The sequence below is a fragment of the Misgurnus anguillicaudatus genome, chromosome 14 (assembly GCF_027580225.2).
Source record: "Misgurnus anguillicaudatus chromosome 14, ASM2758022v2, whole genome shotgun sequence".
Lineage (NCBI taxonomy): Eukaryota > Metazoa > Chordata > Actinopteri > Cypriniformes > Cobitidae > Misgurnus > Misgurnus anguillicaudatus.
Genome location: NC_073350.2, coordinates 30,564,785 through 30,583,700, shown reverse-complemented (window position 1 = coordinate 30,583,700; position 18,916 = coordinate 30,564,785). Strand labels below are relative to the sequence as shown.

Below are 18,916 nucleotides of genomic sequence, written 5' to 3'. Positions count from 1 at the left end.
TGTTAATGGTTGTGTTGGTGCTGTTCTTGTTCCCGTGCTTTGACCCGTGTCGATGTTGCTGCTCGCTCTGCCCCGTGACCGTGCTGCGACTGTGCTGTGTAAATCATGCATGGGGTGTAAATGCATGCGATATGAAGGCGTTACGCTGGCCAGCCTCATGGAGAAGAAGAAGAAGGGCTTTAGCTGGTTCAGCCAGTCCTCTGAAACTCATGGTAAATCCACCCGACCCCTCCCTATCTTACCCTTTAAGTTAAACATAGAGACGTTGTAAATGTGTGTGATTGCCTGATGATTGATGCTCGATCATCAGATATATAATTAACAAAATCTGATTGGATGAGATGCCTTTAAAGCATTTGTGAAGTAGCTGATGTATGTATACCTGACCACATATTCACGTATTCTATAAAATATTTATATCACTTATAAATGTATGCAAAAATTTTGTTTTGGCCAAATGAGAGTATGTATGCAAGATAATATGTGTGTGATATGTCTATGTGTGTGATGTTGATGTGAACGCTGTGGTGTGTATATGCACTGCTTTCTCTTGCTGCTTGTGTTTTGCGAGCATATTTTTCCCTTGTTGATCATCAAAATGATCTTCACGTTCATCGGTTTTTCCTTGACGCTGGTGTTTTCAAACTCCTCTGTATCCTTTCACCTCCATCTTGCAGAAATGTGCTGTAGTATTCTCATTGTCAGTGTCTCATTGTCACTGACAGTGAGTTAGAGATCAGATCCAGAAGAAGTGAAAATGCAAAGTCTCACCAACTTCAAAATTCCACTTTATTAAGATCTCACTTTAAAACAGTGACAGTGCAACTTAAAAATGAGGTCAAACCCAGATAGGAGCATGATTATCAGTTTATAAAGCAGGTGTGAAGTGGTATGAATGATACAAATTGTTTTTCTGACAGACACAAGCTAGTTTATGTCCACAAAATGATACTTTATCGAAGGATGTGTGAACGCTTGTTAGTGTATTGTTAGTGTTTGAATGTGTGTTTGATAATCTTTGTGTTTGTGACACAATAGCAAGCATGCCAGCGAGTGAGACCGAATCCATGAATACAGAACATGAGAAAGAAGATGAGAAGGCAACATGTTGTGGCCCAACGTGGTAAGATAGCACAACTATATATTGTACAGTATCTAATCAGTGATGAAATTGTAAAATGCTATAAAACTATAAGATTTTTTTTAACTTCACAATTTGTTTCTAATTGCAGTCAGAAAATTTCAAAATCAAAGTTCAGGTCAGTAAAATCTATTTGTTCTTTTTTCCATCTGACCATGCATCATTCTTTCTCTCTGTCTATCATTTTGATATCTATCTATCCGTCTGTCTATCTATCCTATCCGCCAGTCCATCTGTTTGTCTGTCTATCTGTCTGTCTGTTTGTCATCAATATGTCATTCTGTTAGTTCAGTTGTTCTATCGTCTGTCTGTCTAACTTTCTTTCTGTCTGCCTGTCGGCCTTTGTATCCGTCTGCCTGTCTTTTTGTCCTTTGTCTGTCTGTCTGTCTACCGTCCTTACATCCATCCATCGATTCATCATCCACCCTTTCATTCATCCATCTTTTTATCTATCTATCTGTCCATCCACCCATTCATCCACCCATCCATTCATCTATCTATCTGTCTATTCATCCATCCCCGTCTATCCATCTGTCTATCCATCCATTCATCCATCTCTTGATCTATCTATCTGTCCATCCTTCTATTCATCCATCCGTCTGTCTGTCTTGTCTATTTGTCTATCAATGTGTCTTCTATAGTTTGGTTGTTCTATCGTCTGTCTGTCTGTCTACCTTTCTTTCTGTCTGCCTGCCTATCTGTCTGTATGACTATCTATCTGTCTGTCCGTCTATCCATCCGTCTATCTGTCTGTATGTCTGTCTGTCCGTCCGTCTATCCCTCCGTCTATCCATTCGTCTATCATCCATCCAATCTGCCCGCCCGTCTGTCTGTCTGTCTATCGGTCCATCCGTCTATTTATCTATCTGTCTATCCAGCTGTCTATCCATCCGTTCATCCATCCATCCAACCAACTGTCTGTCTGTCTGTCTTTCCATCCGTCTATCCTTCTGTCTGTCTACTTTCTTTCTGTCTGCCTATTTATCTGTCTGCCTGTCTGTCTATCCGTCCGTCTATCCATCCATCCAATCCATCTATCATCCGTCTATTCATATCTCCATCCATCCATCCATTCAATCCGCCCGTGCCCATTCATCTGTTTGTTTGTTTGTCTGTCTGTCTATCTATCTATCTGACTATCCATCTATTTATCCATCCATCTGTCTATCCAGCCATCTGTCTATCCATCCATCCATCCATCCATCCATTCAATCTGCCTGTGCCCGTTCATCTGTTTGTTTGTATGTCTGTCTGCCTGCCTGTCGGTCTGTATATCTATCTGTCCATCTATCCATCCATCTGTCTATCCATCTATTTATCTATCTGTCTATCCATCCGATCTGGCTGTGCCCGTTCATCTGTTTGTTTGTCTGTCTGTCTGCCTGCCTGTCTGTCTGTCTATCTATATGTCCATCTATCCATCCATCTATCCATCCATCTGTCTATCCATCTATTTATCTATCTATCTGTCTATCCATCCATCTGTCTATCCATCTATTTATCTATCTGTCTATCCATCCGATCTGGCTGTGCCCGTTCATCTGTTTGTTTGTCTGTCTGTCTGCCTGCCTGTCTGTCTGTCTATCTATATGTCCATCTATCCATCCATCTATCCATCCATCTGTCTATCCATCTATTTATCTATCTGTCTATCCATCCGATCTGGCTGTGCCCGTTCATCTGTTTGTTTGTCTGTCTGTCTGCCTGCCTGTCTGTCTGTCTATCTATATGTCCATCTATCCATCCATCTATCCATCCATCTGTCTATCCATCTATTTATCTATCTATCTGTCTATCCATCCGTCCATCCATCCATCCATCGGTCTATCCATCTATTTATCTATCTATCTGTCTATCATCCATCCGTCTATCCATCCATCTGTCTATCCATCTATCTATCCGTCCATCCATCCATCCATCTATCATCCATCTATTTTCTCTCCATCCATCCATCCATCCATTCAATCTGCCTGTGCCCGTTCATCTGTTTGTTTGTCTGTCTGTCTGTCTGCCTGCCTGTCTGTCTGTCTATCTATCTGTCCATCTATCCATCCATCTGTCTATCCATCTATTTATCTATCTATTTGTCTATCCATCCGTCCGTCTATCCATCCATCTGTCTATCTATCCATCTATCTATTCGTCCATCCATCCATCTATCATCCATCTATTTATCTCTCCATCCATCCATCCATGCATCCATCCATCCATCCATTCAATCTGCCTGTGCCCATTCATCTGTTTGTTTGTCTGTCTGTCTGTCTATCTATCTGTCCATCTATCCATCCATCCATCCATCTGTCTATCCATCTATTTATCTATCTATCTGTCTATCCATCCGTCCATCCATCCATCGGTCTATCCATCCATCTGTCTATCAGTCCATCCATCCATCTATCCATCCGTTTGTCTGTTGGTTTGTCTGTCTGTCTATCTATCTGTCTACAGTATTTGTCTATCAGTGTGTCATTCTGTAGTTCTGGTGTTCTATCGTTTGTCTGCCTTTTATTTGGTCTGTATATGCTTCTTTTGTTTTCCTAGAGTTTCTTTTTTAGTCTGGTTTAACTTCTGTGCCTCCTCTTACAGTCGGCGCTGGCGTCGCTGGAATCGGTTATGTCGGAGGAATTGTCGTTTGGCAGTGAAATCGGTGCCGTTCTATTGGCTAGTGATCATTCTGGTGTTTCTCAACACGCTGACCATCTCTTCTGAACATTACAACCAGCCGATGTGGCTCACACAAGTTCAGGGTAAGATCTCGCCGTATCACCGCAGCTATATCCTGAATACTGCTCCGACTTCTCACTGATTGCTCTTCTCTGATTGACCCTCCTCCAATAGATGTAGCCAATAAAGTGCTCCTGGCCCTATTCACATGCGAGATGTTGGTAAAGATGTACAGTCTGGGCCTGCAGGCTTATTTCGTGTCGCTCTTTAATCGCTTCGACTGCTTCGTCGTGTGTGGAGGCATTACGGAGACGATCCTGGTGGAGTTGGAGATCATGTCACCTCTGGGCATCTCAGTGTTTCGATGCGTTCGGCTACTCAGGATCTTTAAAGTCACACGGTAAGAGAGATGAGCAGATTAATGAAAATTTGTCAATAAATGTTTGACCTACAGTATTGTTCAAAAGTTTCCCATGGTGGAACCTCAATTTAGCTTAAAATGAACACTGAAGTCTCAAACTGTTATTTTAGTATTGCAGTAATAGTGCCACATTAAGCATGCCAGGCGAATGTTGCTTATCTTTGTACACAGTCAATAAAAAGCCTCACGTACACAACACAGTTTGTGCCGAAAATAATTTCGGTTCGGTTTTTGAAGGGGCAGCACTGAAACAGATGGTTCATGTATAAAGCACATGTCTCAACATGCTAAAGAAGCGCAAATATTTTTATAAACTTTCCTCTAAGAATTACACGCTATCAATAGTATAAAGTAAATGTGGGCACTGGACTCGTATTTGTTTGTCTGAGTATCATCTCTGTTCTTCAGTCACTGGCAGTCTCTCAGTAACCTGGTGGCGTCTCTGCTGAACTCAATGAAGTCCATCGCCTCTCTGCTGCTGCTGCTCTTCCTCTTCATCATCATCTTCAGCCTCCTCGGCATGCAGGTCTTCGGCGGGAAGTTCAATTTTGACGAGACGCAGACGAAACGAAGCACCTTTGACAACTTCCCTCAGGCCTTGCTTACTGTGTTTCAGGTGGGCATGATTGGAAGTTTTTTTTAACTCTCATGATATTTTGTCTTATTAAAAGGTCATTTTCATACTTAAAAATAAACAAAAATCAGTTATTCAATGAAAATGTAAGCAGATAAAAAAGCAGTGTTTGTACCTTATTCCATTTCACAGACCTTTTAATAATGATTTATAATTTTGTGCTGTCATTTGATTTAAAACACTGCAAGTAACTTTCAGTTTTATGTTTCAAACAGAGATAGTGATAGAGAGGCGAAAATTGGTTATTGCAACAAATTTCTTTTGACTGTACTATAAAAACAATCTCAACTACATTTTCTCGTTCATTTAGATATGACAGACGTCAGACAAAGTGTCTGTTAATGAAGATGACACAATCGATGGTTCACTTAAGGCTTTAAATGACATTTAAGTCCCAATATCTGTATTATAAAGTCTGACATCACATACTGTGGATGATGCCATGATGTTTAACTCTTTCCCGCCATTGAGGAGTAATCTCGTGTTCCTGAAGATTTTTTTGTTAATCTGCAATACTGCGATTATCCACTAGATGGCTTACCCAATTTATAAAAAAACTGAAGGAAAAACGTTATTTACTAATTGTAAACTCTGTGTATGTTTTGATAATCATTCTGAATCTGATCTCTAACAAAATTCCTTCACAAAAATGCAATTATTTCAGCCTTTTGCTAAAAAAAAATATTTTTAAAGAAAAATACCCATATTTGAGAGTTTATAAGCAGAGAAAAAAATATAGATAGGATGAAACTTTTTTCCCCTGTTTATTTTTTTACTGTTTGTTTGAAAGCAGAGGGTTTGTTCTTTCATTTGATATATTTGTATGTTTATATATATTTAAAGAAGAAAATTTCCCTGGAACTCATTTTGTGAAAATTTTGTGAAAATCATAAAAAATGCTGGCGGGCAACTTTTCAAAAAATGTCTGGCGGTGAAATGAGAAATTTGCATATTCACCTAGCTTTAGACAACATGAAGGATTGGACTAAGTGTGTTTTTATGACATCAATTAAACCGTACAGTATTGTGTTTATGTCTCTTGAGTCTATTTGCTCCTGTTTTTTAGATCCTAACCGGAGAAGACTGGAACGCCGTCATGTATGATGGCATTATGGCGTATGGTGGGCCATCGTCATCTGGAATGATCGTTTGCATCTACTTTATCATCCTCTTTATCTGTGGAAACTGTATCCTTTTCATCAGACAAAGATATGTCTTAATGTGTGAAGTAGGAAACTGGTGGTACCTAATGCTGCAGCTAATTGTAGATTAATGGTTAATGTCAATATAAAAGTGTGTGAGATTTAAATAAAAAGATGGTAGTTTGAGTCTCTTAGATGTTTCCTATGGATCAAAAAATTATTACTGTCCTGTTATCACCTCATTCAGGCAATAACCACACTCTTAAAGGTGACATAGAATGATTGAACGGAGTATTTATCCTTGTTCTGTGATGTGACATGTAGACAAAAAAAATTTGGGGGGGTCTGTAATGCCTTAGAAGCTTCCTAAAACTAAAAACCTCTCTCAGATAGCTCTATTAGGGTGGGGGATTTTAAACAAGTGGTTTTGCACGTATTTGGCTCCCCCTACTGGCTTAACTTGCAATCTCATTACTGATTGGCTGACTTTGCTGCCAAAATGTAGCCAATTATTTTAAAGTGGAGGGGCAGTTAGATGCCTGTGATGTCATAAGCATCAGTTTTTCAGATTGGTCCGTTTTCTGGCTGACATTTCTAAAAGAGGATTTTCTATAAAACTGAGATGTTTTGCATGTTTAGCACTTTTTGTATGTTTGTGAATGTGGGTATTCAACAAAGACAAGGTAAAAATATTTTTTCATTCTCTGTCCCCTTTAAGAAAAATGGTTTTATTTAGAACCTTTACCATCATTTCAGAACCTTTGAAGAACCATTTTTCTTAAGAGTGCACTACATGGCAGAGGCATTGTTCGACAGTAGTGCATATCTTCACAATGTGTGGGGCCGGTGGTCCCCCAGTGGGGTTGCATACAAAATTTATATATATTTCTGCTTCTCTGTTCTAAACATTTTTTACTTTGTTGTTTCATATCCATAAATATCTCCTTAGTGTTCAGAGATGCTGTTTGTAATGGCATATGATGACAGATGATTACACATGATAACACATGAGATTGGTTTCCAGTGCCAAACATATACAGTAATAGGTTTTGTGTTCCCCATTTTTGCTTATATATCAGGTTGTTTTTCTTAACTCACTGTTATCTAGACATTCTTCTGAATGTGTTCTTGGCTATCGCTGTGGATAACCTGGCGGACGCAGAGTCTCTGAACACAGACCCGGATGATAAGAAGAAAGGGTAACCGATTGAACCTGTGTAGAGGTCATTTATGGCAGACAGACTGCGCGTTTTTGCTTTTTTCACCATCTTTGTTTCCTTGTTCTTTTTTAAGGGATGAAATTGACGAAATTGAAGATGATGTCAAGGTTAGTAGTGTGCGTTTGTGCGTATTTCTGTTTATGTAGCTGGATTTATCAGCTTTGGTTTTTTTCTTCAGGCTGGAGAGGATGATGAGAAGGACAATGCAGGTAATAAACTACAGTATGCGAATATGTGTATGATTTGTGAGGTTTAGTATTTTTAGATCATGATGTTTCATGATCGCCGTGTCCTTGTCGCAGAGGAGGATGAAGAGGATGCGGACGTTCCAGCAGGACCCCGCCCACAGATCTCAGAGCTTGTTAAGAAGGAGAAAATCACTCCAATCCCAGAGGGCAGTGCGTTCTTCATCTTTAGCAACACAAACCCGTATGTGTCACTTTCATTGCACAGGCATTGCATGGGCTATTTCATCATTTTTAAAGCGGTGTGTTTATACAGCACACACAGGTTCAGTAACAAATCTTTGTGCCACACGTGTTCATGACAGGTGGATTGAAAGATGTAATGATCATAAATATCTATTATTGTTGTTTATGTAAAATGTATGTAGTTATAGAAGCCATAAAGCCAGAAATGTGTGTCTGTTTGCTTTCTTTAACCATAAATGAGAAACTTGTAACATGCTAAATTTAGTTTTTTTGTTTGCAACCTAAACCATGATTTGTGTTGAATTTTTAAATGTTGGACCTTGGAGATTCCCACAAATATTTATCTTTCTCTCTCTATAGATTTCGAGTTGCATGTCACAAACTGATAAACCATCACATCTTCACCAATCTTATTCTGGTCTTCATCATGCTAAGCTCCGCCTCCTTGGCAGCAGAGGATCCAATCAGAAACTTCTCTTTCCGCAACATTGTAAGTACATCATATATGCACAACCCCAAGGTACAAACTATCATCCTAACAGATGATAAATGTCAAGATTGACCATTAATGTCTGTAAATTATTTTGTCATATCAAGTAAACCATCTTGTTTAAAGGGGACATATCATAAAATCTGACTTTTTCCATGTTTAAGTGCTATAATTGGGTCCCCAGTGCTTCTTTCTAGAAAATGTGAAAAAGAACAACCCAGTAAAAAAGTAGGTCATTGAAATTTGTCTCCCCGTGATGTCAGAAGGGGATAATACCGCCCCTTAATCTGTACTATCCAACCTCAGCACTGCCATTTAGTGCATTTTTGCTCACACCTACAAAGTGCCAATTTTAACCTCTTATAATAAATTATCTATATGATATTTTGAGTTAGAACTTGACATACATACTTTGGGGACAGTCTTAAAAAGTCTTGTGAAATGTCTCCTTTAAATTTGTATGCAGATATTATAAGTTTCATCTATACTTAAAGGAATAGTTTACCCTAAAATTAAAATAAGCTCATATTTTACTCATCCTCAAACCATCTTCTTCTTTCACTCAAACACAATCAGAGTTGTATTTAATAATTTTCAACTTTATAATAGCATTGGACACTGACAGTGCCCCATTTTTAAGGCTGCAAAAAGTGCATCCATTTATCTATCAAAATTCATACTGTTATTAACTCTTTCCCTGCCATCGACGAGTTAACTCGTCAATTAAAAGAAAACACTTCCCTGCCAATGATAAGTTTTTCCCACAATCTGTATTTCCGCTATTATCCACCAGGTGACGCTCTTACCCTACTTATAAAACCCTGAAGCAACCTTGTTGTTTTGATCATCGCTCTGAATCTGATCTCTATCAAAAGTCCTTCAAAAAAATGCAATTATCTCAGCTTTTTGCTCAAAATTTTGTATTATTAAAGAAACCTACCCATATTTCAGGTGATAAAAAGAGAACAAATGAAGATGAAATGTGAAGTCTGTTCTTTCATGTGATATATTGTATGTTTAAATATTTTTTTATGATTTTCACAAATGGTTTAATACCTTCCAATTTTTTTTAACATATACATAAAACATATAAAAAAAAGAACATGTGATCTGCTTTCGAAAAAAAAAGTTTCACCGACCTTCATTTGGTCTCTTTTTAATCCCCTCTCAAATATGGGTAGGTTTCTTCAAAAAGACCAAATTTTGAGCCAAAAGCTGAGATAACTTTGTTTTTGTGAAAGACTTCTAATAGAAATCCTATTCACAGCGATGATCAAAACACACGATGCGTCTGAACTGTTTGTGGGCAGGGTTGCTTCCTGGTTGCATAAGTTGGGTAAAAGCGCAATCAAGTGAATAGTAGTGATATTGTGGATTGCCGGAAAAATTTGTCATTGGCAGGAAAGCGTTTTCTCTAAATGACGAGTTAACTTGTCAATGGCGGGGATAGAGTTAAAGAAGAACATTTTCTGGAAGGTATTACATTTTTGTGAAAATCATAAAAAATGCTGCCGTGGAAAGAGTTAAATGTCTCTTTTGAATTAAAGCGATGGGTTTTGTAAAGAAACATTGTAAGAGAAATTTGCATTTTTTCTCTCTTAATGGATTCTGCCAACAAACCGGTATTCCTGAATGACCTGAGGCTGGAATTAACGTGTTTTTATGAAGTAGAAAAGAGTCAGGATATTATTTATTATACAACAGTTCTTTCTGGTTCTCGAATCTGATTGGCTAAGAGGCGTGCAAATATTCTACTGATAACGGCACAGTAACCGCTTCACCTTTCGAATCATTCCGCCACCTAGTGAATGGAGGTCCTCTAAACAGGCTCATCTCTGAATGGAAAAACTGCACCCACACACAAACGCTCTGTTTTGAATCACTCTCCGTGTGTCTCATTAGTTCACTAGCTCGTAAATAAGTCTGTGAATCCCAAATTATCAGAAGTTATTATTCCGTCAAAGATCAGCGCTCTTGGATGTTACGTTAAACTTAATGGGATTAATGTCTTGTCACATCGTGTGGACGATTAACACTTGGAAAGAGGAATGTAAACACTCATTTTTTTCTGGAGCTATATCTCTTATCAGAACGCGAAAACACCGTGGAACTGCAGGTAAGCACCGCAGCTTTTAAATGTGGACATTGATCATTTATATAATCGCGACGTGACTATTAAAACATGTTATGAGATATCACAACTGGTATATTTATAAGCATCGTGTAAAAACATCTCTCTGACACTTATAAAAAACAGTTTTATATAGTACTGACAAGAACGAAGTCTAATAATAGCCAAGTGCTCGTAGCGCGTTAAGATGAAATGGTAAACCAATAGTAACATTATAGAAGTATAGTTTTATTAACTTTGACCTCGCGCCAAAACAATAACAACACAAAAGACACTAAATATGAATAAGAAAACAAGTAATAGTTTCATCATGACACCAAATACTGCTGATTTGATCTAATCAGGCCAACATGAGAGCCAGGGAATCCCTGTCAGAGATGTAGCCCAGAGAGGGTGGTGGTCAGCGGGGCGAGTGAACACTGACGTCCGCTCATGCTTTGGTTCTCATACGTACCGAATCTCACTAAGCAAACGTTCAAACAGGCGCTATCTTTACTAATCGTCTGTAGATTTAAATATAATACATATATATTCTCGACTGAACTAATCTTAAAACTACACTTTGTGACCAAGAAATTGTAATATTTAAAAACGGCGAATCCATCCATTGAGTTAATATGAGATTCAAAGCAGCCGAAAGTGTTACCTGTCATTCTGGCCGCCCTCAAATCCGTGGCGGAAGAAGTAGTTCTCAAACAAAGAGGCTTTTAAAATTACTCCGTTGTTGTTTTCTAGTTTTCGTTTTTCAAATGTGTGCCGTCGAACTGTTGTATAAAAGCAATATCGCTCTCGGCCTCGTGCCTCTGGCCTAATTACAGCCGTGATGATATAGAGCTATATCACACTCCTACTCGAGCGATATTGCTTAAATATAACTCTGACTGTGTTTGGCTGAAAGAAAAAAGTGTCATATACACCTAAAATGGCTTGAGGTTGCGTAAAATAATTTGAATTTTGGTTTGAATATTCCTTTAATGATTTAACAAGTGAAACGTATTGATACATGATATAAACTGTGAATATAACTTTCTTGGTCTTGTATTATACATGTTCTAACTTTTTCTTTCATACTAATGAAAACTTTCTTCTCTGAAACATAGCACACACCTTGGTATAACTGATAAAGAACACATATATACATTGAGTTAAAAAAAGTGTATTTTCATATAAATTATGGTATTTTTAATAACTTTGTTAAACATTTACGTTGCTCTTTGCAGATACTTGGTTACTTTGACTATGCCTTCACTGCTATCTTTACTGTAGAGATCATGTTGAAGGTAAACGTCCTGCCCTGTGCCCTGTGTTGTGTTGGTGTATGTGCAGTAACGTTGTAATCGTCTGGTTTATTCCAGGTCCTAGGCTATGCAGATTATGTCTTCACTAGTATGTTTACATTTGAGATCGTGTTAAAGGTAACATATAGGCACACAGGCTGCATTACCTCACTGTGTGTCACCTACTACTTCAGCATTTACTTGGCTTGATGAATCTCTTTTCTTTATCTTTATTTTTAACCATGGCACCTCTTTTACTAAATGACTAAGACATGAAAGCACATCTTCATCATCAAACACACACACACGCAGCACAAGAGTTGTCAGGTTTACGCCTGTTTTTTTATGGTAGGGCGATAGTTTAAGCTCGATGGTGCGAGGTTAAGGAAGATATGCGGAGGAACCAGACGGGATGTGTCCGTGTAGCTTAAAGGATCTGAGTAACAAATTGAAATGATAAAACATTGCTGAAACATTGCAACTCTTTGTGAAATTAAAACAATGCTGTCTCTCTCATGACTTCATATCCGATTGGCTTGTACCCAGTCCATAAAAGAGGGGGCAAAACCAACCATGCTTGGACACAACATGGTTCAATCCCCTTTAACTGAGTGCATATCAATGCAATGTGACCTCCAGAACCACAGGGGGCAGCACACCTTTAGTTATTGGCTCTCTGGCTATGTTTGGAATAGTATATCACAGTATTATGTATAATGTATGCTGTGCACTGTATGCCAGTTTTCAGGTCAAATGTTGGCTCAGTTGGCAGACCGCTATCAACACCAAGATCATGGGTTCGATTCTAAGGAAGCAACCCTGAATGTACTGTAAGATGTTATGGATAAAAGCATATAAATATGCATTTAACACCTGTTTAACTATTTTATCCCATAATGACACACATAATGAAATAATACTGTGCCACGGATAAATAATAACACTAGGGAGTAAACAGTAAATGTATTTGTGGTAAAAAGTAAACTACTATATTATACTAAACATAGCCTTTTGTTTAATAAATTCGTCTTAAGGGCTGATCATGAACCAGCGTGTACTTAAACATGCTTCGTACAGTACAAAGCTTTGTAAATTATTACCCTTTTAAAATTGTCCAAATTAACCATAACTGGTCTCAGATCAGCAGTCAAGTGTACTCTCCCTGCTTGTCTTTGTGGTGTCTGGATGGATCTGTGTTCGTATGCATTTAGCCTTTGCATTCATGGTTTTGATTTTGATTTTGCTGAATATGAAGTTGTAGTAAGAGCTTTTATCCCTGTTATCAATCTGAAATCTTGCTGAGGGAACAGGCTGGAATGTTTTTAAGATTGAAATGGCTCGCATGAATGTGACAGTAAGGAAAGTTCTCATTTCAGATCGCCTAATATATACATTAGGATCTCTTTCTTTCTGACTCTTACTTTCTTTAAGGGTTGCCAACTTTTTTTTTATAAATAAGGACTCTTCTTCTCGTTACTATATGTATAACACCCATCTATTCAAATTTACCATTGGTGTTGGGTGACGTTACAATATTTTGAACTAAACCACAAACAGCTGACTGACAGATTCAAGTACTAAAATTTATTGGAGATGTCCTTACGAGTAAACAGATAAAAACATAAAAGTAAGCGAGTAAAGTTACTATAGCGTACATGTGAACTTTCAACAGCTGGACTTGGTGTTCGTTTTGTGTTTTTGGGGAACTTTTTTATTCTAATCTGTGATTTTTAACATAGAACATTGTATGCAAAAGTGTTAAAGGTCCATTATGTAGAGTTTTAGCGGCAACTAGTGGTGAGATGTGAATTGCACCCAAAGGCTCAGTCCACGGCTCACTCCTCCCTTTAGAAACGGAAACGCATAGAGAAGCTACGCTAGCCGCCTCAGGACAAACACATCGTCTATAGCAAACGTAATGAGAAAACACACTCTAAAGATCAGTTTGTCCGTTTAGGGCTACTGTAGAAACATAGTGACGCGAAATGGGGACTTCGATGTAAGGGGACTCGCGGTGTATGTTGAAAAAATATGGCTTATTCTGAGGTAATAAAAATAATACCGGTCATTTTGTATGGTCTTTATACAACACTGAAAATATAGTTATGTTAATTGTATTGCATTTCTTTCAAGGGATGTTTCTTAAAGTTACACAATGCTCCCTTAAAGGCGACATATCATGAAAATCTGACTTTTTACACGTTAAAGGTGCAGTGTGTAATTTTTAGCAGGATCTCTTGACAGAAATGCAAAATTATATGCAAAACTATACTATCAGGGGTGAATAAAGACGTTTCATAATGAGCCGTTATGTTTTTATTACTTTGAATGAGACGTTTTTATCTACATACACATAGGGTCTCCTCACATGGAAGACGCCATTTTGTGCCACCATGTTTCTACAGAAGCTCTTAATGGACAACAAACCTTTTTATCAAGTTGTCTCCAACAATGACATGTTTGTCCTGTGTCGGCTACCGTAGCTTCTCTATGCATTTCAGAAGCAAGGGCTGAGCTGTGAACTGAGCTGTTGTTTGCAATTTGCAACCTTACCACTAGATGCCGCTAAAATTGACACACTGCACCTTTAAGTGCTATAATTGGGTCCCCAGTGATTCTGTCATCCTAGAAAATGTGAACAAGAACAACCCAGTAAGCATGTTAGAAAAAAGATAATTGAATTTTAGCTCCCCTTGTGATGTCAGAAGGGGATATTACCGCCCCTTTATCTGCACTATACAACCACGGCACTGCCATTTAGTGCAGATATCAGCTAATTTGCTTTTAAATGAAATGCCCAAAATTGGCACATTTTTGCTCACACCTACAAAGTGGCAATATTAACATGTTATAATAAAGTCTCTATGGTAACCTCTATGGTATTTTGAGCTAAAACGTCACACATGTACACTGGGGACACCAAAGATTTATTTCACATTTTAAAAAAAGTCTTGTGAAATGTCCCCTTTAATAAATATGGTGCCATATAATATCAGATTTATTGTACAAAATTTAATAATATCCATTCATTCTCCAAAACCACTTATCTTCTGCAGTACCATGGGAGGGGTGGAGCCTACTGTATATTAAACAATAATAATACTTATTATTAACAATTAACAGTATTTAGAATTATTATTAGTAATAATATTCATATTCTAAAAGGTTATTGGTTGTTTAGGTGTTTGGATTGTGTTCCCTGACATTTTTTATTATATGAAACGGTTGGCAACTCTCTACTCTTACCTTCGCTCTTTTGTCTTTCTTTGTTATTTTCCTCTTTTCTTATTCTCTTGCTCTGTATCTGTGTTTCTTCTGAATGTTAAGCTTCTTTTGAAGCTGGGCAACAAACAGCATGTTTTATTGCCTTGCACCTAGTGGCGGATTGTGAAACAGAGCTTACTACTACATTCATGTTGATAAAGCCGTGAGGGTTTGGCGGAGTTACAGTAGCATTAGAAATTCACTTTTAGCTTAACTCTTTTTACACGCCACCCTTAAAAAGAGTGATATAAGGAGTGCATATGTTTGTTTATGTCTGTTTGTGGGTGTATCGCTGCGTCCGAAACCGCATACTTTCGTACTTTATAATGGGCAAAAAGCAGTAGGCGATGCGTGTGTTATGTCCAAATTCGGAAGACCTACTACTACTACTAACTAATACTATGAATGACGCTAACACTTTTGTGCACACTAAAAAACAAACAAACGATTTTGATTTTATTCAACAATTTGTTCTCCTTCTTGGTCGTTCAGTGCATGTTCACGAGCAGACTACAGCGCATACTGCTGTGCTGATGTGACCTGCTAACGTAGTTTGCCAACGTTTTTTTTTTAAGCAATTATTATGTAAATAATTAAAATAATTATTATGCAATCTTTGTAAACAATACTTAAAATTTATGCACAAATTACTTGCCAGCGTATTCTGTGTCATTACGCTGGCAACTACGTGAGCAGGTCACGTCAGCAGCATGCGCCTTAGTCTTCTTGTCAACACGCTCTGAACAACCAACGAGGAGAACAAATTGTTCAATAAAATTGTTTGTTTTGTTTTCTTTGTGCACAAAAGTGTTCTCGTTGCTTCATAATGTTAAAGGAGTACTCCACTTTTATAAGAGAAATGAATCATGATGGTTTTCTCACCCCCATGTCATCCAGGGTGTTGGTGTCTTTCGTTGTTCAGTTGAGAAGAATTTTTTTTTTTTTTGGAGGAATACATTTCAGGATTTTTTATGAATGTAGACTTTATTGGACCTCAACAGTTTACAGTTTCAATGCAGTTTAAAATTGCTGTATCAACGTAGCTTCAAAGGACTCTAAATGATCCCAAACGAGTCACAAGGGTCTTATCTATCGAAACGATAGTCAACTTTTCGTCTTGCACTAGCCGTGTGATGCACCAGCACGGCCTTATGTAATTGCGTGAGCATGTCGAAAGGTCACGCATGTCGTATACAAAGTGTGAAGAAAGAAGACCATTCCGACATTGTTCTATGTGAAATGATACTAATTCATGTCTTTGTGTCGCAAATGTGCGTTTTTACATATGTGACGCGTGACCTTTCGAAATGCTTACGCAATTACGTAAGGTCGCGCTTGTGCGTCACACGGCTAGTGCAAGACGAGAAGTTGTGGTTTAAAAGTGCTTATTTTGTATTTTTCTAGATAAAACCCTTGTGCCTCATTTTGGATTGATTGAAGCTGTGTTGAAACCGCTATTTTAAACAGCATTTAACTGTAAACTGTTGGGATCCACTAAAGTCTAATAAATTGAGAACTCCTAAAATGTTTTCCTCAAAAAAACTTAGGTTCTTCTAAATTAAACAAATAAAGACATAAACAACTTGGATGACATGGGGGTGAGTAAATTATCGGGATTTTATTTTTATGAAAGTGGAGTAATCCTTTAATATTGAACTACTGATGGAACATGGACCTTTTTGATTGGAAAAATAAAACCGCAGTCTATATGGGACACTCATAAACCTTCCGGTTTTCATCAAGAAATCGAAAGGACAATCGAAGGATTTGGTGGTAAAGAACGATACAAGGGTAAGTGATTTATGATCAAATTTTAATTTTGGGGGAACTAACTCTTTAACATCATCCAAGTTAACAACTCACTTGTTGTAATGATGACGTATGTCACGTGATCTATCAACATGGCGACTGTAGTACGTCCAAATATATATACTATATTGAACATAACTTTTTTAACAGTCGATGAGTATGTGCTTCATCTAATTTAGTACGTACTGTCACAGTATGCGATTTCGGACGCAGGGTATGAGAGTGTGTTTTCTGTTCGAAGAGAGTGTTTGGTTGTTTTGTGTTTGTCCTCAAATACCTTGAACCAAATCTTGACCCGTTAATCTTTTTTCGTAGATGACCACGTATGGTGCGTTTCTCCACAAGGGGGCGTTCTGCAGGAACTACTTTAATCTGCTGGATTTGCTGGTGGTTGGTGTGTCTCTGGTCTCCTTTGGTATTCAGTGAGTGAAGAGTATATTCCTTGCTAAAAGACCAGCTTAGATCAACAAGTATTTCCATTGAGGAAATTTGCATATGGTTAGAAATTGCTTTTTCGTAATCCAGGAAATCTCAATTATATTTAAATAACTAATATTAGAAAATGTAGGAAATGTAGCATTAACATTAATGTGCATAGTGTAGCCATTATAATTGGAATTTGGAAGAACTTGTTGGTTTGATGTTGGTCTAGCTGGTGCACAAGCATCACCTTGCTTTTTACCAGCAAAATGTTTATAGTTAAGCCAGTTGATCCATGAAGTCTGTTCTGTCCTTTCCAGATCATCTGCCATCTCAGTGGTGAAAATCTTGAGAGTTTTGAGGGTGCTGCGTCCGCTCAGAGCCATCAACCGAGCTAAAGGACTAAAGGTTTGACCTGTCACTTTATTTTAAATATATAGTGCAGATTTCTATTGTGTCTGATAACCTCTGACCTTTATCCCTTGTCTTCTGCAGCATGTGGTCCAGTGTGTGTTTGTGGCCATCAGGACTATTGGTAACATCATGATTGTCACCACACTACTGCAGTTCATGTTCGCCTGCATTGGTGTACAGCTCTTCAAGGTGAGCTGTAATGTACAAACTTGTGGGTTATTGTATGTAAGTGTATGTATGTACTGTATATAACACACATAAGTATATGCAAGGTATGATATACTTTTTAATTTTTAGGGGAAGTTTTATCGCTGCAACGATGAAGCCAAATCAAGTCCAGAGGAGTGCAAGTCAGTCTAGTCATCATACCATCATAGCAAATCCATACAGTAGTAATAAGAGTAAAGGCAAGAGGTTTTTTGTGTGTCTTAGGGGAACTTATATCTTGTATAAGGAAGGGGATGTGAACCAGCCAATCATTCAGAAGCGTCACTGGCACAACAGCGATTTCAACTTTGATAACGTGCTCATGGCCATGATGGCTCTGTTCACAGTGTCCACGTTTGAAGGCTGGCCAGCGTAAGTGTCTTACAGTTCATCTTTATATAAATCCAAAGAGTCAAACCTTATACAGTATATACATCTTGTTAATTTCATTATGATTTTAATCTTTGATGTGACCTTATTCAATCAATATTAAAGATGTGAACAAAAATAAATTTGACACACAATTTTTGATAAGACAGGCACATTTATTTTGTTGTCAGCCAGCAATCATTTGTGTGTAGCCTATTTTAAACAACGGCAAGAATTAAGCTAATGTTAGTGGTTTTCATATCGTAAGTGCTGATGGGTTAGTTGTAACACGACGTTACAATTAACCCCGCTGGGTCAAAATATTTTCAAGCCCACCAAAAAAAGTTGCTAAGAGCTGCAGTCATATTTCAAAACGATAATGTGTTTTAGTCAACAAGACACTTATTAATATGTCATAGCATTGGATTTGGTATCTTACACACTCAACTTAGAAACCGAAAAAAACATTTTACATTTACAATAATTTGCGGGAGATCGTCTTTTGGCAGCATGAAAAAATACCGGAAAAGCTAAACGCTCAACCTTGCCATGCGCACCCCTACATATTTATATAAATCCACTATATTGTGGAATTAAACCTTATGCATATTAATATGCAACTTAATATAGACAGGATATTACAATATATGTACATCTTAATGCAACCATATATCATATATTATTATTTTTATAGTGCTTTTCACAGTACAAAACATATTGTTTTAAAGTATATTTACAGAAAGCCACATCTCAGATCAGTTATGAATCAAACAAACAATAAATGTTGAAAAACAAATAAAGTGAATAGTGAAAAACAAACGTTAAATTGTTTTGTCTTTACCTGAACTGTTAAGTTTCTGTTCAAGAAAACGGCAGAAATTC

General features: G+C 37.7%; 1 protein-coding gene across 16 annotated transcripts in view; it reads left to right on the top strand.

Moving 5' to 3' along the window:
- The window catches only part of cacna1da (calcium channel, voltage-dependent, L type, alpha 1D subunit, a), an 89,587-nt gene that overhangs the window by 32,385 nt on the left and 38,286 nt on the right, over positions 1-18,916 (top strand). For 6 of the 16 annotated variants that reach the window (XM_073876259.1, XM_073876251.1, XM_073876250.1 and 3 more), the window contains exons 10-28: positions 138-212; positions 1,039-1,123; positions 1,233-1,259; positions 3,728-3,888; positions 3,980-4,205; positions 4,635-4,842; positions 5,927-6,047; positions 7,111-7,201; positions 7,296-7,329; positions 7,401-7,431; positions 7,525-7,651; positions 8,014-8,143; positions 11,495-11,554; positions 11,630-11,689; positions 16,940-17,046; positions 17,365-17,452; positions 17,540-17,647; positions 17,756-17,808; positions 17,891-18,037. In XM_073876259.1, coding sequence (XP_073732360.1) covers positions 138-212; positions 1,039-1,123; positions 1,233-1,259; positions 3,728-3,888; positions 3,980-4,205; positions 4,635-4,842; positions 5,927-6,047; positions 7,111-7,201; positions 7,296-7,329; positions 7,401-7,431; positions 7,525-7,651; positions 8,014-8,143; positions 11,495-11,554; positions 11,630-11,689; positions 16,940-17,046; positions 17,365-17,452; positions 17,540-17,647; positions 17,756-17,808; positions 17,891-18,037 — 1,939 coding nt within the window. The remainder of the gene's footprint in view (positions 1-137; positions 213-1,038; positions 1,124-1,232; positions 1,260-3,727; positions 3,889-3,979; positions 4,206-4,634; positions 4,843-5,926; positions 6,048-7,110; positions 7,202-7,295; positions 7,330-7,400; positions 7,432-7,524; positions 7,652-8,013; positions 8,144-11,494; positions 11,555-11,629; positions 11,690-16,939; positions 17,047-17,364; positions 17,453-17,539; positions 17,648-17,755; positions 17,809-17,890; positions 18,038-18,916) is intronic. The other 10 variants (XM_073876258.1, XM_073876254.1, XM_073876255.1 and 7 more) reach the window with 5 other exon arrangements.